This window comes from Micromesistius poutassou (assembly GCF_964030765.1).
Source record: "Micromesistius poutassou genome assembly, chromosome: 2".
NCBI lineage: Eukaryota > Metazoa > Chordata > Actinopteri > Gadiformes > Gadidae > Micromesistius > Micromesistius poutassou.
Genome location: NC_140272.1, coordinates 21683251 through 21710469, shown reverse-complemented (window position 1 = coordinate 21710469; position 27219 = coordinate 21683251). Strand labels below are relative to the sequence as shown.

The following is a 27219-nucleotide window of genomic DNA, read 5'->3' as shown; positions in this document are numbered from 1 at the left end:
GTATAGTTTGACCGTAATACTTTGTTTTGTATGTTTGTATAAGCTAGACTTAAATCTTTCAGATGGAATTCGAACACTGATTTTAAAAGTTATAGGAAAGAGGGGGCGTCTTATCCCCATGGTTACGACCCACGCCAACTTTATGATACCTTTTAAGTACCGTCGTTGTGTAACTGTTATGAACGTTATAATAAGCAGTGTTGTTTATGAAATCCGCCACACACCGTAGCGTTATACTACAGGTGTCCGTGAAGACCGTGAAGCCTAACCCGCACTTGGACGCGGACATTAAAGGTCCCATGACATGCCACCAGGTGTGGTGTGATTAGCCATTAGATAAGTTGTTTTGAAAATCTGCCCCTTATGACATCACAAGTGGGAGTGTCCACCTAGATGTGTGCTGGATAGATCAGTCTACGAGCCAACCCAGTGGACTAGTGGATCTATCCGTCACTTCTAGGTGGACACGTCCACCTGTGATCATAAGGGGCAGATTTCCAAAACGGCTAGTAACGGCTAATCACACCACACCTGGTGCAATGTCATGGGACCTTTTAAATACATTGCTGCCCAATGAGAGCACACACCGTCCACCCACACCACGCCACCACTACCCCTTGGTCGTGACGTCAGACTACCTCGGAAAAGGTAGTCTGACGTCACGAAAAGAAAGCCATCTAGTGTTCAGTGTTTTGGGGAGAATGGCAAAAACAGGGATTTACCCATTTTTCTTTAAATTGGGGACTTATTTCAGTAACAGTGAGACAATATGTATCACTGCATATGTTACTTTATTGACGATCATATAAGACAAATGACTATGTTTCAAACCCCACAAAAAGTGGTTTTGGGTTTAATGGCTCTTTACCAATGAATTCACCCGTTTAACTTTTTCCCAACTGTTTTTCTTTGTCATTATATCTGTGTAAGTAGGTTTGAACCTTTCAGAGAGGAATATGACGATCGTCTTCAGCGTTGTGCTCGCAGTGTTTGTTTTGGGGTCCATTATATATCTTCTCCACAGACGCAAACAGAGACTGCAATATTCCCATCACCCCCTTAACATGGGTAAGAATTTAAATCTCTCTTCATATCTTACAATCAATACAAGGTCATTTTGTTACGAGCTGCTGCAGAACCTCTTTTCAACAGATCAATTTGAGGCTGATGACGACACGCTGGTAATCTCAGGAGGACTTTATGATGGACATGCATTATTCGACCAACCACCACCCACTACAGAAGGATTAGTCAACCTTCAGTTTATCAATGAGAGAGAGCGCCCCTACATTAACTGATGGCTAGATGGCTTCATTTTACTTCACTAGAAGTGAAGTAAGATGAAGTGATCTTTTTCAGAATTGAGCTTTCAACAACTGTCAACTTTGAAGTATACTCTTGATACATTGGGGAATATATTATAATTTATTTATAACGCTAAAGAGAACAATGCAGAATCTGAGAATTTTTGTAATTGTAACAATCTGTAATACAAACAGCAATGCATTTATATATTATTATAATTAAAAAAACACAACTTGAAAAGCACATAACATTTTGTGTACATGGTAATGAAAAGCAAATGGAACAGCCATGCTTGACTATGCAACAGCATTCATGAGAACAGTCATTGGTCAGTACCCAACAAATTCAAATAGAAGAAGAAATACCTTATTGAAAAGTCTAAAATGGCTTAAAGATAATAAATGCATGTTCTAAGTATCCACACAAACTTAAAACTTCCCACAAAGCTAAATCAGTTTTGAACAAACACTAATACTATGCTTACTGATGTGAACTTACTGAGAAATAAAAGCACTTTTTTAAGCAAATATTTTTTGATCCATCTTCTTTTTCTTTTTGTCTGAGCTAGTGACAGTAATCCAACCAGCATCTCTCATCCTTTTTATCGCAGCCATCTTCAGGGAGTTTCCAGGGGATTTATACACAGCAGGGCTTTTATTCTAAAATAAGGGTTGATACAATTTCATTGAAATGGGATGATACTTGAGAGGGGAAATGCCTGCTAGAGCTTTCCAATTGGAAAATATGGTCGACATTACCGTCTTGAAGGTGTGTCCTTTGCGCTGCGTTGCAGAGAAACATGACTCCGGTTCATCAGCAAATGTCTATCAAAAAGAGGGACAATTAGCACTCGTTCTTTAATTAGTGTTACACTTGTCCATGGTACATCTACCATCTACCATGGGGAAATCTTACCAGGAGATCATTGTGCTCAGAGCTGTCAGACTTGGGATCGAGCTCCAGGGTGCCCCTTTTCCAAGGTGCTGACTTCTCCACAGATGGGGGGGTTCTGATTCTGTAGGACTGTAGAAGAATTCAAAGAAAAACAATCATCTAAGCGATCCCACGTTTGAAGCTTAAAAGAGGCAGCAGAAAGGTCATTGGGTTTACCTTGATTTTTGGTGTGGCTCCAATCCTGCCTACAGTACCTGTGCTCCAAGAAGGTGTCTTGAGGACCTCTTTTGAAATGTCCTTAAAAAGAAGAAATGTTAGTCTGAGCGAATGCTACTGAGACAGCAGAAGCAGGTCTTAAATGATCATACCTGTTTTTTTGGTGTCTGCTCAGATATTTGTATGGTGTTCCAAGAAGGAGTTTTCTTGTTTGTTTCCTTCAATATTGAAAGTAAACAAACATTTAGTGCTTTTACTACTGTAACACTATATTATATTATATAACAGCAAGACATCTATGTCCTTAAATTACAAAGGAAAGAAAGAAAGGAAAGAAAAATCCTACAAGCATTAACTTGAATTATATTATAAAGCTACTATACAAATACTAAACAAAAAGCAATGCAACCGGTCTTCACTGGTTCACCTGTATGTTGGCAGTTGAGGAACCTCCATTGTTGTTGTTTTTGCAGCCTGCACTCTTGGTCTTTGGAAACGTTTCATTCAAAATGTCTACGTTGTCCTTTGGAACTGGTGACTAGTGATACAATAATAAATGTTATGACCCCAACTAACAGTACAACAACAACCATAAGGAATTTATATTATGTTGCTGTTTGCCTTAGATCGTTGACGGATCTTCAATGAGGAGATGTCTTTGTTCAATTCATGCAACTCCATCTGTAGCTGTTCCTAATTGCAAAATAAAAAATAACTATTACAAGTATGGAGTACAACTCATGGGATATCAAGGTTGCATATAGAAATAGCGGAAATTAAGCACACCTCCACGGCTCTTACCTTCTCTTTCATCGCTTTCTTCAGATTATTTTTCAGGTCATCATTTTCGAGCTTATTCTGGAAAAGCTCCAACTCCTAAAGACAATAATAAGACGTTGGCAAACAGTGCTGTTTTATTTCCTTACATCAAAATAAAATAGGTATTTTAGAATAGTACCAGTGAACTTCTTTGTGCAAAAGCCTCCTTCTGGTTATTTTTGGTCTCTTCAAGCTCTGCATCCTTTTCTTTAACCATTTCATCATACTGGTTCTGATAATGACAAAACATGATCAAAGATATGTCACACATGCTGAAGCTTTTTGATGTTGTATTTCCAAAAAAATATCACATACTCAATGTGATTATTTTACCTTGTGTTTTTCCATTAGTGCGACCATGTCGGCAATCTTGTGTTGACATTTAAGTTCCAAGTCCTCCTTGTTCTTGGTGGCTTCTGAAGCTGTAAGCTTGAGTATGTGCACCTATACAAAGAATAGCATGTATTTTTTTGCTGTTGTCCATAATGGAAAATGTATTGTCTACATGCTAGACGGTAATCACGATCACCTCATTTTCAAGCTCAGCTGCCATAGTAGATTTGACCCCAAGCTCTTCAAGTAATCTTTGATGTTCTGCTTCCTTCTCTCCTTTCATATGTTCACATTCCTCTTTTAGATGGTTAATCTAATGCACAATGATGTATTGATATTAATAATTAATATTGATGTCAGAAGCGACTCGAGCTAAATTTACTCTACGTACCTTATCTTCAAGATGACCACATCTTTCAATCTCTTTTGCCATCTGTTTTTTAAGGGTTTTATTCTAAAATCATACAATTAAATGATTATTGTTGTAAAAACATATGTGTTTATTTATGCGTGTGTTTATAACAACAACCAACCTCTGTGTTGCGTTCTTCCTGGGTCTTAGACTTAGCTTCAAATTTTGTCTTGAGATTGCACAGCTAAATAATACAAGAGAAATTAATGGGATAATGAAAATTATCTGATAAATTCAGAAGGTGAGCCTAAAATCTGCCTTGATCGGTACCTTTGCTTCCATCACTTTATACTGCTTCTCTTTTTTGGTTATTTTATCCTGCAAGTTCTCATCCTATAAATATGAAGCATATTTGATGTTGAACAGTTTACTTAGCTTCACAAGCTTTTTACTATTTGCAATAGTGGTTCAAGCATGTGCTGAAAATGTGTTAGGAAGCTTACACTTTGCAATACATTTTTCTCCAGATCCGCCATTTTTTTATATTGCTCCTGGATTTGGATATTCAATGAACAAACTTCCTCTCTAATAAAAACAAATGTAAAATATATTAAAAATTCATAACAATATTTAGCATTCAATAGTTTTAATAGTGAAATACTTAAATTTGTAGATTGTATCCACTGCAAACTAACCGTAAATGTTGGTTTTTGTCTTCTAATCCTTCAACTTCTCTTGTGATGTCCATCTCCCTTTCCTCACTAGCCTGTTAGGTAAAGCATATCCATATTTGAAAAAATGTCAACATTGTACAGTAGAATTCAAGATTTTCAATATGTATTCTCAGAAGATTATTCAGGACACCATCCTTTGTGCAGACCTTCAATTTTTCTTCTAGCTTCATGCGCACATCATTATACCTTGATAACAGCTCTCCATACCTTATTCTGAAGAACAAAACATATAACAGTGTTATTTAATGTAAACAAATGTAATGATGGACTGGACATAAAAACTCACTCATGTTGCATTATGTCCTTTTTTTGTTGTTCCATCTGAAAGGTTGATGCTTGTCTTTGCTCTAGCTCAATCAATAACTTGGCTTCCACTTCCTGTACTTTTTCCTGGGGGGGGGGCACACACAATGTCATCGTTAACAACATGGCCTTTTTTCTATATCCATACCTTAAATGTATCCTATGTTAAGTTGGAGTTGGACACAGGAGGAACATAATGGGAGAACATTAAACCAGACCTCAGCCATCCTGGCTTTCTCTTTCAGCTCGTTATGGGCCTTTTCAGCCGTCAGACCGGCCTTCTTCTGCAGTTCCCTTTCAGCGGATAAAATCTCAACTTTACCCTGGGGGACAGAACCAAAGTTAACTGGATTGTATATTTGACAACTGGACTCTATCATAATAAATATGCAAGCAAGAACATAGTGTTAAGGGAAGACATCTATGTTTAATTGTGCGACTTGGCGTAGAGAGTATTGATGACATATTTGAACCTTATAAAGTTTGGCTTCCTCATTTGCTCTAGACAACTCAGCTGATGTTTCTTGAACTCCGGCTTCAATACATTTGTTCCTCTCCATGAGAATGTCCATGGACTTTGATTTAATTTCCTGAGAGCATAGGCATAACATAAATGTCAACTGCTTGCTGTATGCTGAAATAAACATTGTTCCTGCAGGAAATGTACACAACGTATGCAATCAAAAATATATATATTTATATATTTTTTACCAGTTTATCCGCTGCAACTTTGATCTCCTCATCTTTTTTTAGGCTCTGCTCCCTTGTTTCTCCTACAAAATGTAATGTCCTTTAGCTTGGCAATTATAGTCGGAATAGTAACTTCATATATTTTTAATGGCTCACCTAAAGCTGCCATGGTGTTCTCCATCTCCATGCTGATTCCTTGAAGCTTAAGCTCAAGCTCCTTTCCTCTTGAAAATAAAAAATAAATAAAATGAAACACCATGTAACGGAATATTAAAAAATATGGATGATTATTAGGGTCTTAATTATACCTTTCCTTTTCAGATGTTAGTGATGATTCTCTCTCATTTGCTGCAGCCTGCATTTCCACTAATGCATTTGCTTGTTGATCTTTAGCTTTGCTGAGCTCCTCTATTCTTAAATCTTTCTGTTGGTTTAATTGTTCATATTCTTCTTTGTTTTTCTTCATTGCTGAGGTAATTCTTGCCAGGTTTTTCTTGGGAAGAATATATACAATTTGAGTCCATGTATTTAAGCCCAGAATAATAATTTGGAGTAACGTTAAAACTGCCTACCTCAGTTTCTTTAAACAGCTCTTCTGCATATTGAAGTTTATGAAGAACCGATTCCTGGTCATATTTTGAACTTTTGATAAGTTCTTTCTGTTCACCTGTTACAATGTCATAGTTTGTACAATTTAATTGTTTATTGTTATCCAATCAAACACAACGCTGACTATGTGTATTTTAGAATAGGAGAAGAGGGAAACATGGATAAGCACATTTTTTATAATGAGCAATTGTCCAAAGATAAGTACTAGATACAGCATGTGACAATTGCTCATTATAAAAAATGTGCTTATCAATGTTTCCCTCTTCTCCAATTCACATGCTCAGGTGAAAGGTTTACGGATGGTCATAGGGTTTCCAAAAATCAACCATAAAAGCATACCATTCTTTTCTTCAAGTAGTCTGCAACTCTCCTGGGTTATTTTAAGGTTTACCAGCAACTTCTCCAGTTCATCCTCCTTCTCTTTCAGTTTTTTCTCAAGGAGTTTAACCTACATTAAGGGTTAGTCAAACTGTCCTATAACTGAATCAAAGTTTTCATTATGAGCCTTCAACTAAATGAAGCATCTATTTTATTCTAACCTCGTCATATTTGATGCGATATTCCTGGTCAAGTTTATCTTTGAGCTCTTCAAATTGCAACAGGCCTTCTTTGACTGAAAAACACAATAAATAACAGATATGCAATTAATGCATTAAAGATCAACTGGAACACTGACATCCCTTAACATAAGTTCACCTAATTTAATGTTATTACTATTATGAAATAGTATCATTGCATCTTTCACTGCACATCTTTAATTTGAATGTATTCTGGATTAAGTGCAAACCACTGACAATCATAATCATAAACTTACACACCTTGCAGCATTTCATGTCGATCAGCTTCTGCTTGAATACGAAGGGTCTCAAAGGCAGTAATCATCCCCTAAGAAATAATTGTAGGAATATTTTGATAAATATTAAGAGAATTTGGTTCCCTGCCATACTCACTGAAAAATTCAGTTTTGTTTGATTGTTTTGTGAATATTACCTGAATACTTTCATTATTTTCCAAAAAGAGTTGATGTGTTTCCTCTCTCTCAGATTCAACTGCAGAAAGCACAACATATGCATTAATATGCAACATTTATTAATTTGAGAAATGCTGTTGCTTGTCAGCTATGTAGTAATTTTACCCTTTACTTACATAAATGTATTTTTTCAGATGAACGTTCAAAAGTGTCTTTCAATAAATGACATAGATTCCTTGTGGCATTGTTCCTATAGGTTAAACAGTACAACTTGATTAAATGGAGTTTATACATTTTTCTGAGGATAGAACAGCCTCCAAACAAAGCACCTACTTGTTCCTCAAATCCTGATTCTCATGTATCTGTTCCTCCAGCTTTATACTAAGACCTTCATTTTCAAACTACAAAAATATGAATACAGTTAACTATAATCCTCCGGTATAGAGTGCTATTTTAGGTTTTAATAAACGCGAAGAGCAATGGAGTTGCAATGAGTCACACACCTGCAAATCTTGAATGGCTTTCCGCTGGGTTTCAATTATTCTTCTATTTTCTTGCAGTCTGTGGTCGTTTTTCATGGTCTCAGACTCCACTTTGGCTTTCCAAGACTTTATTTTGTCCACTTCATCAAACAGCATGGTATAGAGTTGTCCACTATTATTCTGAGGAATATTTAGCAGAGATGCATGAGTTTGCTGCAAAGGCGAAGTGGATAATACTTATCTACTTTGTTATATAAATATTATTACTCATTTATATAACAATTAACTTACCTCATCGTTCTCTACTGAAGGTACAACTCTTGACTTTGGGATATCTTTAGGGAATAACATGAGGGCAACATTTAATTGTTCGCCAAGTATCATTATGTAATGTTGTCCTTATTATTATTATTATTATTATTATTGTACCTTGTCTGCCAGGTTTAGTTGGAACAACCATGTTTGCCTTAGCTAAAGCTTTGTCAATACATGGGTTGAAGCCCTGCACGCAAGAGGAGAATTTTATGCATATTACTATATACAAACTATACTTTTAAATAGAGACATATACATATACTATACTAAACATATACTATATACAAAATTGTTCTCATCTCGAAAGTCGTGGTTATATGACAGTAAGGGTTCACGTTAGATGTTATATATATATATATATATATATATACGTGTATATTTAAGCAATAGATCACGACAGGCTGTGAAATGTTCTCATTATACCACAGTTAACCCCTTCACTGTGGTATAATGAGAACATTTCGCTGACTGAAGTGATCTACTGCTGTTATAAAGCGGTTACGTGAGTGACCGTAACCGTTAGTAACGGCAATTTAGCCATCGAGCAGGTCACCCACCGTGTGCCTATTGCTTTACAACATTTCCACCCTCTCCATCAATCAACATCATTTTAGGCTTCAGTGAACTATGCTATTGCTTTTATATATAAATAAACAACAATTCAAGTTAGCCGCGGAGTGATACGAAACTCCGTAAACTGAACGGGCGTCATAGCTGTGTGCACGTATATATGTGTGTGCGTGTGTGCGTGTGTGCGTGTGTGTGTGCGTGTGTGTGTGTGTGTGTGTGCGTGTGTGTGTGTGTAACAGTTCTTCAGCGTTGAACCGGGTCTGAGCCGGTCCGTACCTGCGGTCCGCCTGCCGTCTGCCTCACGCCCCAGTCCTCCACCACCTCCTGCGGTCGGACCGCCGAGACCTGCCCTCGGTTCACCCTCGGTGGCACTAAGAGTTTAAAGGTGAATCCTCGGTCTTTATCCATCCTGTGAATAACGAACCAGAGGCGGTGACTCGGACAGCGAGTCAGTTATTAGCTTAGATTGACGGACCAAAAGTCCATCATTATCGGCTAAATAGAATACTAACGACAAATATCTTCCTTACTAGAAATATCGACAATATACTAATACAAATTAATATTAGCTAAATGCGTGAAATTACTAAGCAAGTAAGTAGCAACGTTGGTCAAAATAAATCATATACTAACGGGTTAACGGGTTTTATCCAACTGGTTAACGGGTTTTATCCAACGGCCGTGCGTGCGCGTGAACTCTTTAGATTCAAATGGGGCGTCATCACGAGTCTTCTGCTTTACTGATTTCTACTTATATTGTGGAACGGGTATACCTATTATATCTATTAACTTTATATCTAACGGCCTATACACCCCGGTACATTAACATTCAGTTAATAGCTCGAAATATATATATTTTATATTTTAAATATATTGTAGGCCTATTTTATTTGTTATGATTTATGATTGAGTGAGATGGGGGGATACAATATCAAATGATATGAATGAATGAATGAATGAATGAATGAATGAATGAATGGTTTATTTCGGACTAATATATACATTGAGACATTTACATATTAATTTCACAAATGCAATGAAAATGTTCATCGTAATAATGGTATTATATATTGAATACAATATCAAATGATATTGTATTCTGTATTCAATTTCAGGAAATATAGACTTTGTTATTGGATACATTGATTTATTTTTCATTGAAGGCATTTTTTTTTATTAAATGCATGAATACACTGTATGGTCATCATTGCCATGCACTCCTGATTTAGGGGGCTAGACTATACAAGACACGTCAGACAAACAACATGCAGGCTATCGTGTGTGCCTGTGCGAAAGAGCAAAAGAGAGCATTCATGGCAAAAATAATAAACGTGGAAGTGAGGCTTTGAGGTTTAGTAGGTATTTAAGTATTGAATATCAACTTAAGAGTGTCAAACAGTAGTAAAAACATAATTATATTATAGAAGCCATTATTCTTGGTTGTTATATGTGCAAAAAACTGAAAAAAAACAAACAAAAATAACAGAAAGGATGGAAAAAATGGACGTCCAGCTCAGTAAAGAATCGATTAGTTAGACAGTATCTTCTGCCACCTTTGACACTGCTTTGCTTTTATTTGGCTCATATCTCCTACCCTCTACCTTAACCCTTCTCTCTTCCTCCTTCTTCTCTTTATCCAGCAGACGATAGTTGATGCCCATGGCAAAGAAGAGGAACACACTGGAAACAATGAGGATAATACCGCACCCCTGGTAGGTGTACTTGTAATCGTTGTAGATGTCTTTGAACCTCCCTGTGGAAAAATAACAACATATGTCATTTTAATTACCTTTTCTATGCCGCTATTCAGGATGAAATTATCGTGGTCACTCCTCAGAATATCACATGTGTGTTAGAAATTACTTATTGTAGGTACTCCATTAAGGAATTAACAGTCAGAGTAGATTAACTTATATGATGGAATGATGGAAAGTGGACACAGGAAAAAAAAAATGTTTGCACAAATATATGTACAGGCACCGGCTCAGCGTCTCCTTCATTTGATAACAATGTTTATCTTTGTCATAATGTAATTTTTCATTTGTAAATGTTCTTTAATTAACAGTTGAAAGGTGGTGGCACTTACCCAATAGAGGTGGTCCTAACAGCACAGGGCCACACTCCACAATGGTGACCAGCCCCACTGCACTGGAGAAGCGCTGAGCTCCAACGATGTCCATCAAGGTCTCAAACAGCACCGAGCTCAGCCAGCCGAAGGCGAAGCCGAAGAAAATGGCATAAATCACAAAGCCTGTGTAGGTCACAGATAAAGGTGCCATCACATGGCACACACCGTTGTACAAGACAGACGCAGCAAAGAAGTATTGTATTCTTGGTCGGACCCACTTGGTGTTGGCCACGATGCCCATGGAGGGCCTTGCCACCATATCTACAAAGGCGAGTACGGAAAGCAAAAAAGCGGCCTTCTCTTTGGGGATATCTCTACTCTTGCCGAAATTACTGAGGAAAACGAGTGGGGCGAAGAGGCCGAAGAACATGATGAAGTTGCCCATGAGATACAGCAGGAAGCCGCGGTGCTTGAACAGGGTGAAGTCGATGAAGCTGTTCATGATCTGTGAACAGCTTCTTCTCTCCGTGCCCCTCTCCACCGGCTTGGGTTTGGGTCCTATGGGTCGCATGAGGGAACCTGCCACACAGCAGTTGAAGAGAAGCCCCCCCAGGATCAGAAAGCTTCCTCTCCAGCCAAACTTGTCGAAGAACCAGGTATTGATCGGTGCCATGGTGGAGAGGAAGACAGGGCTGCCGGCCATGGCGATGCCGTTGGCAATGGGTCTCCTCTTGAAGAAGTACTTTCCAATCATTGTTAGTGCTGGGTTGAGGTTGAAGGCTAATCCCAAGCCTGAAAATTAAAACAAGCAAGTGTTACACAGTGAGCCCAGGCATTCCTTGACATTCGAGGATTTACATTAATAGGACTAATAATGATGATAGTACTACTGAAGCAATACTGATTTTATTATAACACAGAAAAAGTAGTTGTATTCCCTTAAAGCAACACTAGGTGGCAGCAGCGTTACATGAAATAAGGTTGTGCCAAACAAAAAAATGATTCACCTCCCACAACTCCAATACAGAAATAGAGCGCCTGGATGGAGTTGCAGAAAGAGGCAGCGATGAGGCCCGATCCGGACAAGCAGCCCCCGAACATCATCACAGCGCGACTCCCGTACTTATTAACCAGGATGCTGCTGATTGGACCTGAAGATAGAATACACAGGCAAGGATGAAGGGAAGGTGGCAGAGTCTCATAGCACACACACACACACACACACAGCCACACACACACACACACACACACACCGCACACACACACACACACACACACACACACACACACACACACACCGCACACACACACATGCTCACACCGCACACAGCCACACACACACACACACACACACACACACACACACAGATTTGAAGTCAAAAGTCTTTACTTTAACACAATATTTTGCCAACAGAGGGCAGTAATTCCCTAGCTCTAGTGCAATGACTTCAATACCAACTTTTGAATTCTCTTGTCAATGCTGCAATTTAGGCCTACTTTTTAGTAGGCCTAAACATGCTCTCATCCTTTTGAAATTATGTTTATATGTGAGGTTTCTTGAAGACATGGGGATAGTTTTTATCATGTACATTTTTACAGATGAAGAGATTCAATCCTCTTTGTTAGTAGCGGTAGCCTATTGCTCACCCACATGTCATGTTTGTCATGAACATCAATTCTTATCCATTTCTATTTTATCTGTTATTTTTGATGTACAGGCCTACACTTTTTAAATACAGCGTTCAAAGGTAGAAAGATTGAACATGCATAGCGACAACGAATATAGACAATGCAATGCATGGCTAGAATGTGTCACAAAATCAAAATAGTTTGTGTAAACAGAAACTTAAATGGATGCAATGAATTAGGTGCCACAATGTCATTTCCCTAGCATGGCTTTTAATAACACAGCAAAATGAGAATGAGTATCCGCATGAAAGATGCTTCCACCTTCCTGCCAAGTCCCTGTACCACCCAACGAGATTAAATAGAACCTGACAGTTTTTGTTTAGAGGTTGTCCAGACTCATTTGTGAGTGCAGAGCAAGACAAAGCAAGGTGTTTTTTCAGGATTGTAATGAAGGCAGACTCTACAACCTAACAATGAGTTCTTTCCTGCCACCTCAGAAAGGAGAGTGGCTAAGAATCATACAACATAAAATGTTGGAGTCCGGACCAATGTTAGACATTAGGAATGTAATGAATCTGAAATTGAAGGATAGCGAGAGTGTCCATTAATTCAAAATCTTATCTTGAAAGTGTGTGCTTGGAGAGTTATCGGGGCTTCAAGTGTGATAGGATGTTTGTTTACTTATTTGGCAGGCATTGCTCCAGGAAAGGTCAATAAGCGGTTGGCCTTGTCAGATGTGTTTATTGCATTAGAAATGAAAGAATACATTGATTTGCCTTTTATATGAATGCCCACATGCTGAGTGCATTATAACCTTCACACTGTTTCCTGTATAATGGAACAAGTTGCCAACAACACACCCATTTTTAGGAAACCATTTTGGAAGTGTTCGTCCTTGCAATTGTCATTGGGGTCTACCCTTTTTTTTTACAACTAACGCCACAAAATCTTATGTTACCATAAACTGACAAGAATTTAGTGTTCTTTAGTAGTTCTTGTGAACAACAAAAATAGTTTTGTAACAACACTTCTTCGATTTATAGAGGAGCATTTAGAGGAGTCGTTTTTTGAATATTCTCAGAAATAAAATCTGTCCTTGGAGACTCTTCTAGACACTTTTTTAATCTATATTTTATTCATGCATGTAATTTACCTTGCAAAACATGGCAGAATTAACAGGCCATTGTAAATAGTCATTTAATGAGACTATTAACTATTGGCTTTCGACACACATTTCTGAAATTAATATTTATCTGTCCATTAAGGTTAATGATTATTATTATCTACTTATTTATTGTTGAAGAACTAATGTTCCACTTCGACTACAGTGAGCTTAGCACGCTGTGGGGAATCTTGCGTTACGTAAAAACCCGAAACATTAAAGATTTCGTTCAACTCCAAATTAAACTGATTCATTCATTCAATAAATGCGCAAAATAACTTAGAAAAGGGAAAAGAGATCTTACCTCCTCCATACATACACGCCAGCATAATGGAGGAGATCCATGACACCTGGCTGCTAGTCACATCGAAGATGACCTCAATCTCCTTGAAGAAGACGGTGATGGACTTTGGAAAGGCGTAGGAGAAGCCGATGGAGATGAAGGCGCCGATCACCACCATCCATCCCCAGCCACCCTCCGGGGGCGTGTATCCTTGAGGGCCTCCGACTGCAGGAGCCATTTCTGCTGAATAATATCCCCAGCCACAGTCTGTGCAGAGGGTCGTAGCCTGCTGGGTGAAGAAAAATAGCAAAATAACAGAAATACTTGATACCATGATCGCCGTGACCTAAAATGCTATATTTCAATGTTGTTTTTGTTGTTGCTTTTCTGTAATAAGAGAACATGAATATACGCTACAGTGCCATCTGGATCTCACACAGCGTATTCTATGCTTTTTCTTTTGGAAAGATAAGGCTTGCGTACCAACAAGGCAGATGTATCACTGTCGGTTCAGAGGGTGTGGGCTGAAGTAGAGCAATACCTGGGAGAGGAACAGATGACTATGTGAGAAGCCACAGGAATAATGCCTATTGGAGAAACTGTGAAGCTTATTTAAACTACTGCATGAGCGTGAATGTTAAGCATCGGCATCTGCTTATATCTCAGCTCTCTGACTCTCCTGAATCATATGACACTTAAGGTTTTGTTGGTGGGAAAGACAGTTACAGATAGCAAACAAAAAAAAAGGGAAAAAGGGAGGAAGAAGGAAGGAAGACAGAAGCATTGAGCAAGTTTTTCATCAGTGATCAGTTTTAAGCATGAACCAGAAGAATGTAGATAGTGCAGCATGAGCTTTTTGAAAACCTAAATACCAGGTCATCAATAATTAAGATTGTTATTCCATAATAGGACACAATAGTTTGTGTATGAAATAACACCTTGAAACAATATAATATGTGTGGGTTATTGTTTGGAATCATTGTTCTGAGAGAACAAACAATTATTTGTTTTGGAGTTGTTCGCAAACCTTCTATGAAATGAGGGGGGCGTTTCTTTTTTATTACCAATTTCCCTTTCCCATTTCCCTCTCCCCCCTTCCATCTATTCAACACGCTTTCTATACCCGGGAACTCTCCCATGTCTCTCTCTGGTGGTGATGTATATATACGGGATACATCCAGAGTTCAGAGTCAAAAGGCTTAAAGGTATCGTATTGTTTACAGAGGGGAGGCTCCGCAGACAGCACATCGATCAGCCTTGGAGAACACCACTTGAATTTGGACGGCTCAATACAGCGAGCCAGTCCTGGTTCTAGTCTGGTGGATGGGGGACGACAGGGCGTTTTGTGGCTTGCGTTGTTTTATTGTTATTTATTTATTTTTTAAATTTTGCATTTTCAGGCAAGTGGCAGACTTGATTTGGTTGACGAATTGGTCCAGTGGTGTGAAAAGTTATTGGATGAGCAAATTGTGTGCAATGAACGGTGAATATTTAATGCGCCGCAGAACTTTTGTTATTGAGATGGGATTTGAGCGGCTACACTGCGGCCATAAAAAAGTGCCTCTGTTGTCGTACAGAAGTACGGAACAGAGGCAAAAAAAAGGTTATTTAAACAAATTGAAATTGACATGCCTTCCTGATGACACCCTCCTCACCCACCAACCCTTTCAGCAGTGGTTGCAAACTTTGTTGGAATTGAAAACGGGTGATTTGTATGTGCTTTCACACACATCTTTTCAACCAAGTTAAGTCAGAAATCTCCCGTGACCTCATATGCATATCGGGCCACCCCATGGAAAACAGCATGCTTTTACCTGCATCATATTATTAGTTGGAGAGTGTGAATAACTGTCACTAGGACTGGGCTCACCTTCTTGTGATGGTTAAGTTGAGCGTGACTGCAATCGTCTTACAGGAAGGAATCAATGGACTATAGTGCTGGAAGAGTTCAGCTCAGAGATAGCCCTGCTCTGAAACAGCAGATATATATATATATATATATATATATATACAGTATATATACACACATACACAGCTACAGCACTTGACCACCCACACAGCCACATCCTATTAATTCATTAAATATGCTTGCTTCTCATAAGAAAATACCCAATATTTATTATACACTATGATGATAGTTAGAAGAGTCAAGCAATAATAATTCAACTTGCCTTACCTCATTTTCAAGGCTTTAAGCTAAACATACTTACATACAAAATATTAATATAAAACATATTTATTGAAACAAAAACTGATCAAAAAGAGGGACGAACAATAATGCAAAGTCGTGACATGAGAAGCAATGAGCAATATAAAGTGCATTTTTTCCCCATAAACCTTAACAAGACATCTTAACCATACATTTTCCAGTCTATAAAGGGCCATGCCATGCCATAAGCAGTGCGATCTGCATCTCTATCCGTCAATGTATTCTTACCTTGCCTTTAACCAGCTGGCTTCGACACCAGACAAGCGGTGATCCTTGTCTGTCTGAGGGGCGGCCTCCCACTACAAGGCAGGTGTCATCGTGGGGTCCGACGAGGCCAAGATGTACCAAACAAATGCAACTCTTCATACGCAATCCCGAGCGATGGGATGTCATCCGATGTCAACGCAGGTTGTCACGGCTCCTTTCACAGGAGTTTGAAGAGACGGACGTTTACTCATTCATTACCAGGAGGGATGTCACACAGACCCACACACACACAGTCAGTCACACACACATATACACCAGTGCTAGGGTGTGTATGTTACTCCAGTTCCTCCCAACTGTGTGGTGGGACCTAATGCCGTGCTTTTTAAAAGGCATTCCCCCCCCCCCCCCCCCTTCCCCTCCCATACACATTCAAATACACACACAGACACACCCCTCATAATGTGTGTACTCTCACTCACACTGACACAAACTGCACTGTGGGGGGGGGTGGGGGGGGCGGGGGGGGGGGGGTCGGGGGTCATATAGCGAGGAAAAATGGAAAGGATATCAGGTTGACGTCTGTGACTTCAGAGATTAGATGCTCTTTGGAGCCCTGATTTCCTGTGTGTGTTGACACATCAATGCGATGTTTTAATTGGGTCTTGGGAGTTATGGCTGTAGGAGTTCCGGTCCACATACAGAGAACATCCATTGTTTTCTGGGGGGGGTGGGGGGTTACGGCACCTGGGAGAGTGATTTCTGATCGCTGCATAGATCAGCCCAGGCCAGGGGCTTCCTCTGTTGGCATGCCGTACTCGCCGGGCAAGGCCTTGCAAGGTGCCTCAAACGCAAAACTCTCTCCTTAAAACCTGCTTTCTGTTTATGAGATCTTTCATTCGCTCCCGTTTGCCTCAAATCGAATTAAGAGGTTTTGTTTTGGATTTGCAGGGACTGCAGCCCACCCCACGCCCCCGCCCCCCATGCAACTCAATGTCCTCAGGAGGGCTGGCATTTATTGCCGAGTGTATTGGGTACAGAAAGTAAATGGATTTGGGAAACATATACACTCTTGTTCATACACACATAAACAAGTGCAACATGCAGGCACCTACAAACACTTAAACATTTTCTCTCGCACACACTCTCTCTCACAGACACTCTCTCACACACACAAACTACTTGAACACACAAACACAGTACTCTGACACACACACACCCACAAGTGTACAATAGTGCAGGCACAATCACACACTCTCTCGCGCTCATAATACGCACACAAATAAAGAAAGTGCCTGCACGCACGGACGCATACAATCTCCTTCTCACTGTAACGAGATGCAGGGAAACCACAGCGACTGAGGCGGTGTCTTCCACAGACGCATCCATCTCTTATCCCCTCATTCTCTGTCTGGATGCAGAGTCAGGGTGAACTGTCATCTTCACCATCCATCTGAATAGCAATCCATGCACTTTGTTTTCTTGTCAGATAAAACAGAAACAAAACACCATGCAGATGTAGCCCTGTGCTATATTTCCCTTTAATTTTCTTTAAGTTAAAAGGTGTTAATAAATGTTTAACATGGTTTTGAATGCATTGTGCAGAATGTTTTATTTTCCTATGGCCTGTATTTTATTTTCATTTGAATATGTACGTTGTTGATATCTTAATGTGACCTTTGAACCCTCCGGTTCAAAGGTGCGCCGTTTGGCTAAGACAGAGGCGTGGACCTGTTTGACCTGTTGAGAGGAGGACCGTGATTTTTCAGTTCGTTTTGCATGCACACACACACACACACACGCACACAGCTCCCGTCCACGTGAGGTAAAGGTACATTTTTTGTTTGCTTGTGGGAGTGAAGCGGCTATTTTGTTTTGATCCTCCACGTACCCGAGCGTCGACCCAGGCCTGCAACGTGTGGTTATATTTCGTGAATGCCGGCCTAGAACTCTTTTGTTATAGTTTTATATTATCTGGTTGAAATGTATTATATTCAATCAATGTGATTCCATGTGTGAATAGCAATGAACAATAGTATTGGTCTATGTTATATTGTATTATTGATGACCATTTAATTTCATCTGTGCTACAGTAAACATTTGATATATTGAGACTAACAAGAATATGTGTGTTTGATTAGAATTTATTTTCCCAGTAATTCTTATTCAGGAGGAACTAGTTGAGAAGGGTACAGGTAATTAAACTCACTAAAAACTAATAACTTAAATTGTGCAGATTTCCACACATAGTGTGTGGTCGGTTAAATTGAACTGGAGCATCCCAGGTTGATCAAATAGGATGGTCATGCCCATAGTCAGGGCATTGGGGCGCTACACAGATAAGCCTTTCTCTGTGATTTTCCATTCTATTCTGTCTTTAGCTTTTTTACCCTTATCTTACCCTGATTTGGCCTATCCATTTGCCTCTCTCCCTCTCTTTATTATTTTCCTTCCAATGAAAGACATTTTAACACACTGGTTTACTCAAAGTAGGGAATCCTTGTGCTTATCAGCCCCGTTCCTTTTGGAGGAAGTCAGATCACAACACACACCATTGCAGACCTCGACGGTGTTTGTTTGTTGCTTATGATTGGAATGTGTGATAAGTGCTGGGGGCTAATTGTTACTGCTCCATTGTGTCAGTGTGTTTCAGCAAGTTACCATAATGAAAGTATAAATTATTGTTGATTGATTAAACCATTCAAGTTGAGCTCTGAGACAGAGGCGGCTCCAGGCTGTATAATTAATGCTGAATTCTAAATGTTGTGCTTGGCAAAAAAATAAGTGTTATATACAATTAAATACAATTAAAACGTAAATTAAATCAAAACCTGTATTAGTATTTAAATCAGACCAAATGAAATGAAGAAATGTTGACAAGCATACTCAGTGAGAGTAGCACACTTTATTTGGAATAGGAAAAGGAAGAAAAGCGCTTTCATAATTTTGGTTTGGAGGAAGAGAGACCCTGCCCGGAGGAAGCCCGGGGCCGCCGTCTGGAGCCAGGCCCAGACGGAGGGCGGCCGGGTTTGCCACGGAGCCCGGCCGGGCACAGCCCGAAAAAGCTACGTAGCACCCCCTCCCTCTTCGTCCTGTGGGCCCACCACCTGCAGGGAGACCCGCTGGGGTCGGGTGCGCTGCCACATGGGTGGCAGTGAAAGTCGGGGGTCCCGACGGACCAGACCTGAGCGGCAGAAGCTGGCTCTGGGGACATGGAACGTCACCTCACTGTGGGGAAAGGAACCAGAGCTTGTGAGGGAGGTGGAGCGCTACCAGTTAGATCTGGTGGGGCTTACCTCTACTCACAGTCTCAGCTCTGTTACCGTACTCCTGGATAGGGGTGGGACTCTATTATTCTCTGGAGTTGCCCAGGGCGTGAGGTGCCGGGCGGGTGTGGGGATACTCATAAATCCCCGGCTGAGCGCCGCGGTGTTGGAGTTTACCCCGGTGGATGAGAGGGTCGCCTCCCTACGCCTAAGGGTGGTGGGGGGGAAAACTCTGACTGTTGTTTGCACCGAATGCACCGTATGCACCGAACAGCAGTTCAGAGTACTCTGCCTTCTTGGAGACCCTGAATGGAGTCCTGTATGGGGCTCCGGTAGGGGACTCCGTAGTTCTGCTGGGAGACTTCAACGCCCACGTGGGCAACGATGGAGACACCTGGAGAGGCGTGGTGGGGAGGAACGGCCTCCCTGATCTAAACCTGAGTGGTTGTTTGTTACTGGACTTCTGTGCTAGTCATGGATTGTCCATAACGAACACCATGTTTGAACATAAGGGTGCTCATAAGTGTACCTGGTACCAGAGTACCCTAGGCCGAAGATCGATGATCGATTTCGTGATCGTGTCAGCTGATCTGAGGCCTTATGTTTTGGACACCCGGGTGAAGAGAGGGGCGGAACTGTCAACCGACCACCATCTGGTGAGTTGGATCAGGGAATGGGGGAAGATTCTGGACAGACCTGGTAACCCCAAACGGGTAGTGCGGGTGAATTGGGAACGTCTGGAGGAGGCTCCCGTCCTAGAGATCTTCAACTCACACCTCCGGCGGAGCTTTTCTAGCATCCCTGTGGAGGTTGGGGGCATTGAGCTGGAGTGGGCGGTGTTCAAAGCCTCTATTGCTGAAGCTGCGGCGGTGAGCTGTGGCCTCAGGGTCTTAGGTTCCTCAAGGGGCGGTAACCCTCAGACACCGTGGTGGACACCGGTGGTCAGGGAAGCCGTCCGGCTGAAGAAGGAGGCCTTCCGGGGTATGTTATCCCGAAGGACTCCTGACGCAGTTGCAGGGTACCGGCGGGCCCGAAGGGCTGCAGCCGCTGCCGTGTCGGAGGCTAAGCAGCGGGTGTGGGAGAAGTTTGGAGAGGACATGGAGAAGGACTTTCGGTCGGCACCAAAGTGTTTCTGGAAGACCATCCGACACCTCAGAAGGGGGAAACGGGGAAACATCCAAGCTGTGTACAGTAAGGGTGGGACTCTGTTGACCTCGACTGAGGAGGTAGTCGAACGTTGGAAGGAACACTTTGAGGAACTCCTGAATCCGACTAACACGCCCTCTATGATGGAGGCAGAGCTCGAGGTTGATGGTGGTTCGTCGTCAATTTCCCTGGTGGAAGTCACTGAGGTAGTTAAACATCTCCGCAGTGGCAAAGCCCCAGGGATTGATGAGATCCAGCCAGAAATGCTAAAAGCTCTGGGTGTTGAGGGGCTGTCATGATTGACACACCTATTCAACATTGCGTGGGAGTCTGGTAGAGTGCCAAAGGAGTGGCAAACCGGGGTGGTGGTTCCCCTGTTCAAAAAGGGGGACCAGAGAGTGTGTGCCAATTACCGGGGTATCACACTTCTCAGCCTCCCTGGGAAAGTCTACTCTAAGGTGCTGGAAAGGAGGGTTCGGCCGATTGTCGAACCTCAGATTGAAGAGGAACAATGCGGTTTCCGCCCTGGACGTGGAACTACGGACCAGCTCTTCACTCTCGCAAGGATCCTGGAGGGGCCCTGGGAGTATGCCCATCCGGTGTTGTGGATTTGGAGAAGGCATATGACCGGGTCCCCCGGGAGAAACTGTGGGAGGTGCTGCGGGAGTACGGGGTAAGGGGTTCACTCCTCAGGGCCATCCAATCTCTGTACTCCCAAAGCGAGAGCTGTGTCCGCGTTCTCGGCAGCCAGTCAGTTCCGTTCCCGGTGGGTGTTGGCCTCCGCTAGGGCTGCGCTTTGTCACCAATCCTGTTTGTGATATTCATGGACAGGATATCGAGGCGTAGTCGTGGTGGGGAGGGGTTGCAGTTCGGTGATCTGAGGATCTTAACACTGCTCTTTGCAGATGATGTGGTCCTGATGGCATCATCGGCCTGTGACCTTCAGCACTCACTGGATCGGCTGGCAGCCGAGTGTGAAGCGGCTGGGATGAGGATCAGCACCACTAAATCTGAGGCCATGACTCTTAGCAGGAAATTGGTGGATTGCCTTCTCCGGGTAGGAAATGAGTCCTTAGCCCAGGTGAAGTTCAAGTACCTTGGGGTCTTGTTCGCGAGTGAGGGTACGATGGAGTGTGAGATTGCCCGGAGAATCGGAGCAGCGGGGTCGGTATTGCGTTCGCTTTACCGCACTGTTGTGACGAAAAGAGAGCTGAACCGCAAGGGAAAGCTCTCGATCTACCGGTCGATCTTCGTTCCTATCCTCACCTATGGTCATGAGGGTTGGGTGATGACCGAAAGGACGAGATCGTGGATACAAGCGGCCGAGATGAGTTTTCTCAGGAGGGTGGCTGGCTTCTCCCTTAGGGATAGGGTGAGAAGTTCAGTCATCCGGGAGGAACTCGGATTAGAGCCACTGCTCCTTTGCTTAGAAAGGAGTCAGTTGAGGTGGTTCGGGCATCTGGTAAGGATGCCCACTAGACGCCTCCCTTGGGAGGTGTTCCAGGCATGACCAGTGGGGAGGAGACCCCGGGGAAGACCCAGGACTAGGTGGAGAAATTATATCTCAACACTGGCCTGGGAACGGCTCGGGATCCCCCCATCAGAGCTGGTCAATGTGGCCCGGGAAAGGGAAGTCTGGGGCCCCCTGCTTGAGCTGCTGCCCCCGCGACCCGACCCCGGATAAGCGGATGACGATGAGATGAGATAATTTTGGTTTCTTAGTCTCCTGCTTAAAGTCACGCAAGAGCGGAGATCAGCAACTTTATCTTGATAATGAAAAGCAGAGAGTAAAGAGTCAGAGGGATTTTCTGTGATTAGCTTATGCTACATGTGCCAATACTGAGCTTCCTTCCAATAGCAACTATAAAACCTCCACTATTCTATTCCATATTGGAAACATCCCATCAACTCAACTAACTACAATGTAGTTGTGACCGTTTAAGGTTGGTATTAATTCAGATATAATTGCCTATATAGTTCATAGGTTAAAAGGCAACCAATTATTAGATACATTCTATTAACAAATCAGTACAAAGTTACAAGTTACAAAGTTTAACCTAGAAATTAAGATAGTTCTTTCTAATAATAATAATAATAATAATAATAATAACTTACATATAGTTATTGTTCATGGCTTCCCCCATTTATAATGAGTTTATTAGATTGTCATTAGAAACAATGTTATTGTTTGTTATATTTAAGCAATAGATCACGACTGTGATCTATTGCTTTGGAGGCTGTGGTATGTGCTCATTATACTACAGTTAAGGGGTGTTGTCCGTTCCGACGTGCAGCGACCCCCCTAACTGTGGTATAATGAGAACATTTCACTGACTGAAGTGATCTATTGCTTTTATAAAACGGTTACATAAGTATGGCGAAATGAAAGTCATAGACACCCTCAATTTTGAAAAAGCGAGAAAGTCGGAAAAGCATTTTTTTTTACGAATACAAAAAAGTAGTCCCTCCTGGCTGCCTGCAAAGTGTACGGCGGTTGCTATGCAACACACTAGCGTCCTTCAGAGAGAAGTCTGGAGACGGTAGCTTGGTTCGCCGGCAATTAGCCTACTATCGAGCTCACTCACCGTGTGCCTATTGCTTTACAACATTTCCACCCTCTCCATCAATCAACATATTTTTAGGCTTCAGTGAACTATGCTATTGCTTTTATATATAAATAAACAACAGTTAAAGTTAGGCGCGGAGTGATACGGAACTCTGTAAACTGAATGGGCGTCATAGCTGTGTGTATACGCTCAATATACAACAGTTGGGAACCAATCAGATCGCTTGATTTAAGCCACCCGTTTTATAAAAGTTGATAATTTAACTAAAAAAATGGAACATTTTCCCTCTAGTGTCATGGTACATCTTACATATTGGGCACGTTTTTGCAGATTATTTTACAATTTACTCAGAAAGTAAGATGAAACTGTATGATAAAAGGAAGCATTGTTTTTGTTTCCATGGTATTATCACGCCCTTACCATATACCTTGTTACAGGATATTCCTTTACCATGCAACAAACTTATCATGTAAGTTCCACAACAGTGCAAGGTGACATTCCCTTTTCCATGCACTATTTAGCTTGAATGCGACTTTAATGGGCTCTAGCCAGTGTCACTCAAGGCACATCGTACGACTGGAACTCTATCTCCCACTGGCAGCGACACTCTTCAATGTTATTCTGTCATCATACTCTCATTTAATTTGTGGTGGAAGGAAGGATAGAGTGTTGTTAGATTTTCCCAGACAGAGAAGACGGCTTACCGAAATAGTAATTAGAATCATTCCGGAGGTCACAAATCAGTATTAGGGAAGCCAAAAAACTCCTTATGAAATACACAGTCTAAATCTCAACAAGTGCTCAACAACAACTGCTTTTTCATTAAAAAAAAAGAAGTCTTCAATAGTTTCCACCAGTGTACACGTATCAAAGTCAGTTTATCAGTGTCAAATACTGTCTAAGTGTGTTACTTTGCGAGGCAGATGCCGTCGGACCCCTGACGGTCCCCAGCCTGGAGAATTAACTGACGTCTGAAATTGTTCACGGCAGAATAGACGAAGCGATCAGGACCCTTAAAAAATTACTATCTTAATATCTAGATAGTACATAATTCAACTTGGACTGGTACCAACATAACTTGGATTCATGAGTCGAGTAATAACTCAAATTGATGGGTCATCTAGGAGTTGTATTTAACAATTTGTTGTATACTTTCCAGAGAAAGTTGAGATTTTTACCTCCTATTTCAGCAGTAGTTTCTCTGTATTTACCTACTTATTTACCAGTGGTATTTACCCAATAACATATTATAATTTACCTGGTAAATACTTAGGGGACTGCAAAAGGAAAGGTTATTTTTGGGAAAATAAGCCCCGACAGGGCGAACCGGACACCGACACGAAGCGGTAGTGTCTTGCTTCGCCCTGAAGGGGCTTATTTTCCCAATAATGACCGGCGCTCTATACATTATCCCTTACATAATCACCGTTGACATTTGACCGCCACGATTACTGGGATTCTAGGGAAAATAAGTCCAGACGGTGCGAACCGGACACCGACGCAAAGCGGTGGTGTCTTGCTTCGCCCTGAAGGGGCTTATTATCGATAATGAACGGCGACATTCTATACATTATCCCGCTTATTACATGGCTACTTGCCAAAACGAAAAAATAACTTCACACTTCACACAACTTGTGTTTTTTTTTTTTTACAATTTATTTGTTACCAGCATTCGTAGTGTTGATCAGCAGAGAAATAGTCCGCCAAAGACGTTGACGTCACTTAGCAACCTAGTGCGCTTGGGTTGCGGTCATTATATGCGGTCATTATATGCTTAGCAACGATCATTATTGAAAACGAATACACACATAACTGCATAAATGTATTTTCGTAAATCAAAATTACTTTTTTGTATTCAACGCCAAGGCCTCTCTCTCTCTCTCTCTCTCTCTCTCTCTCTCTCTCTCTCTCTCTCTCTCTCTCTCTCTCTCACAGAGCTTCAGTATGTTTCGGCTGAACCTTACCAAAGAAGTACCATATCATTCATACTAGTTTATTTTTATTTATTTTACAGATGATCACATTACAAATGTCATTCTGGTTGGTATTTCATGTTGTTCCCTTGTTCACCCCCATCGTGTGTGTTTAGATTATGCCGGCTATTAATGCCAGCTAATTTTCTAGATAGCGAGTGCATTGAGTCGTGTTCCATGTTGTGTGGACACACACGTGGTGGGCTGCATCCTAATGGGAGCCGAACACTGTTCGCTGTGTCTGAGTCATACCACCTCACCCTACTGCTTGTGTGTTTGTGTGTCTATAGGTGCATGTGTAAATAGAGTGTGAATGTGTATGCTTGTGAGTGTGTGTGCACAAAGGTGTGTGTGTATTTGCGAAAGTGTCTCAGTGTGTGTGTGTCTGTTTGTGTGTTTGTGTGTGTTTGTCTGAGCGAGAGACAGTGTAAAGCTGCATGCACATTTGTGTCGGTTTTCTTATGTGTGTATGCACAAGATGAAGTCTGACTCCCGTGTTTGTGTGTGCTTTACAAAGTGGAAGGTCTAGTAAACAAAGCCAATGATTAATATTTTATGCAACAATTGAAAAAATGTTTGCAGGCTTCAAAAGTATGCCTCAGTACATGTACATAATAAGATACAAAGTTAATTGAGTCTGTTTATCTCAACTTCAAGTGTGTGTTTGCAATTTGTGTGTGTGTGTTTGCATGTGTCTGCATTTACAGTTTTCTGTGTGCACCGGCTACGCCTGTGAAATCAACACTTACCGTAGCCACAAAGATTAAGTATGGCAAGGCATTTCCCCTAGTATGAGGGTTCCATTGATGTAGAAAATACTTTAGTGGTTCAGGAAACACAATGAATACTGTGCCTGAATGTATGCCTCGATGTGGCCAGCAGCAGTGGCACATGCCATCAGTCAACACCTTAATTGCATTTATGTGTGACCTTTGTTATCGTGTCACTTTTAATGTTTACATTGAATCTTTTAAAATGGTTAAACAAAGAAAGAGATGTATATGGCCGTAATGTATTACGTTCATATGAAGTGAAACATTGGTGGATTCATGGAGATGGATGGGTGTCTTGTAGAATGTGTTTGCAACGATCATGAGAAAATATAAATCCTGGTTCATTTAGATTTATGTTGCAAGGTATTAGCCATTTTGGGTTAGGGGAAGTGGGGCACTGATAGGAGGACGATTGGTTGGAGGTAAAGCAGGCGATCCTGTGTGTCCCGACACAAGCACACAGCACAGCTGACCATGGGGGATGGGGGGGGGAATGAAGGAAAGTGACAAGGTAGGGTGAGGTGGTGAGGCGGGGGTTTTGAGTTGGGTTGTACCACCCGTGACAATGGCTGGCAATAAATCAGAGAGGCCATTTGGGGGCGGTTTATCCCATGGGGGGATATGGCAGAGCAGGAGTGGAGGTGGTGGTGGTGGTGGTAGTGGTGACGGTGGTGAAGGACCGTGGTGACGGTGGTGGTGGTGGTAGTGGTGATGGTGGTGGTGGTGGTAGTGGTGACGGTGGTGGTGGTGGTAGTGGTGACGGTGGTGGTGGTGGTAGTGGTGACGGTGGTGGTGGAGGTGGTGTAGGTGGTGGTGGTGGTAGTGGTGACAGTGGTGGTGGTGGTAGTGGTGACGGTGGTGGTGGTGGAGGTGGTGTAGGTGGTGCCGCTGTGGTTGTGTTGGTGGTGGGATCAACAAGCCATCGATTAGTTTTCAAGCTTCAGTGCGTGTTCATTGGGATAAAGGTTGGGACAGATTCTTCTTCTTCTTCTTCTTCTTCTTCTAATGATGTAAGCTACTTGATCACAGACCCCTCCAACAAATCAATCACCACAAAACACAGGAGCACAGCCTAATCATCAGGATTTGTGAGGAGAACGAGATGAGCAGATTGAGTGGCTGCTCCCTGGCTGGGGTCCGCGTTGCAGCATTAAGAGAGAGGGGGTGAATGTTCCGCTCAATTACTTTTTTGTATTGAGGTCACCCAGACTCACACCAAAACATAGTATGACTACGTTAGTCCACAATGTGATGAGATACATGTATATAATCACTGCGTTTACATGCTGGAGCATAATCCTGTAATGAACGTATTGAATAAAGATTGGATTCATGTAAACAGGTTTA

At 41.7% G+C, this 27219-nt stretch overlaps 2 protein-coding genes across 2 annotated transcripts; both read right to left on the bottom strand.

The window, feature by feature from the left end:
• Nucleotides 1–1823: 1823 nt before the first annotated feature.
• Nucleotides 1824–9000, bottom strand: sycp1 (synaptonemal complex protein 1; the record flags this gene model as incomplete). Its single annotated transcript, XM_084464142.1, has 34 exons — nucleotides 1824–1964; nucleotides 2064–2129; nucleotides 2221–2328; nucleotides 2416–2496; nucleotides 2568–2633; nucleotides 2843–2953; nucleotides 3037–3108; nucleotides 3217–3291; nucleotides 3374–3466; nucleotides 3568–3678; nucleotides 3764–3880; nucleotides 3959–4021; nucleotides 4101–4163; nucleotides 4250–4312; nucleotides 4423–4504; nucleotides 4615–4685; nucleotides 4800–4866; nucleotides 4940–5043; nucleotides 5175–5279; nucleotides 5430–5546; nucleotides 5668–5729; nucleotides 5803–5870; nucleotides 5955–6139; nucleotides 6219–6313; nucleotides 6595–6703; nucleotides 6795–6868; nucleotides 7074–7140; nucleotides 7246–7304; nucleotides 7402–7475; nucleotides 7559–7626; nucleotides 7729–7887; nucleotides 7999–8042; nucleotides 8137–8209; nucleotides 8869–9000. 34 exons carry the CDS (start codon nucleotides 8998–9000, stop codon nucleotides 1824–1826), a joined length of 3045 nt encoding a protein of 1014 aa, XP_084320268.1.
• Nucleotides 9001–10124: 1124 nt separating this feature from the next.
• On the bottom strand, nucleotides 10125–13972 carry LOC311338761 (monocarboxylate transporter 1-like; the record flags this gene model as incomplete). The annotated part of the gene is made up of 4 exons (XM_084464083.1): nucleotides 10125–10345; nucleotides 10679–11452; nucleotides 11668–11811; nucleotides 13756–13972. 4 exons carry the CDS (start codon nucleotides 13970–13972, stop codon nucleotides 10125–10127), a joined length of 1356 nt encoding a protein of 451 aa, XP_084320209.1.
• Between the last annotated feature and the right edge of the window lie 13247 nt (nucleotides 13973–27219).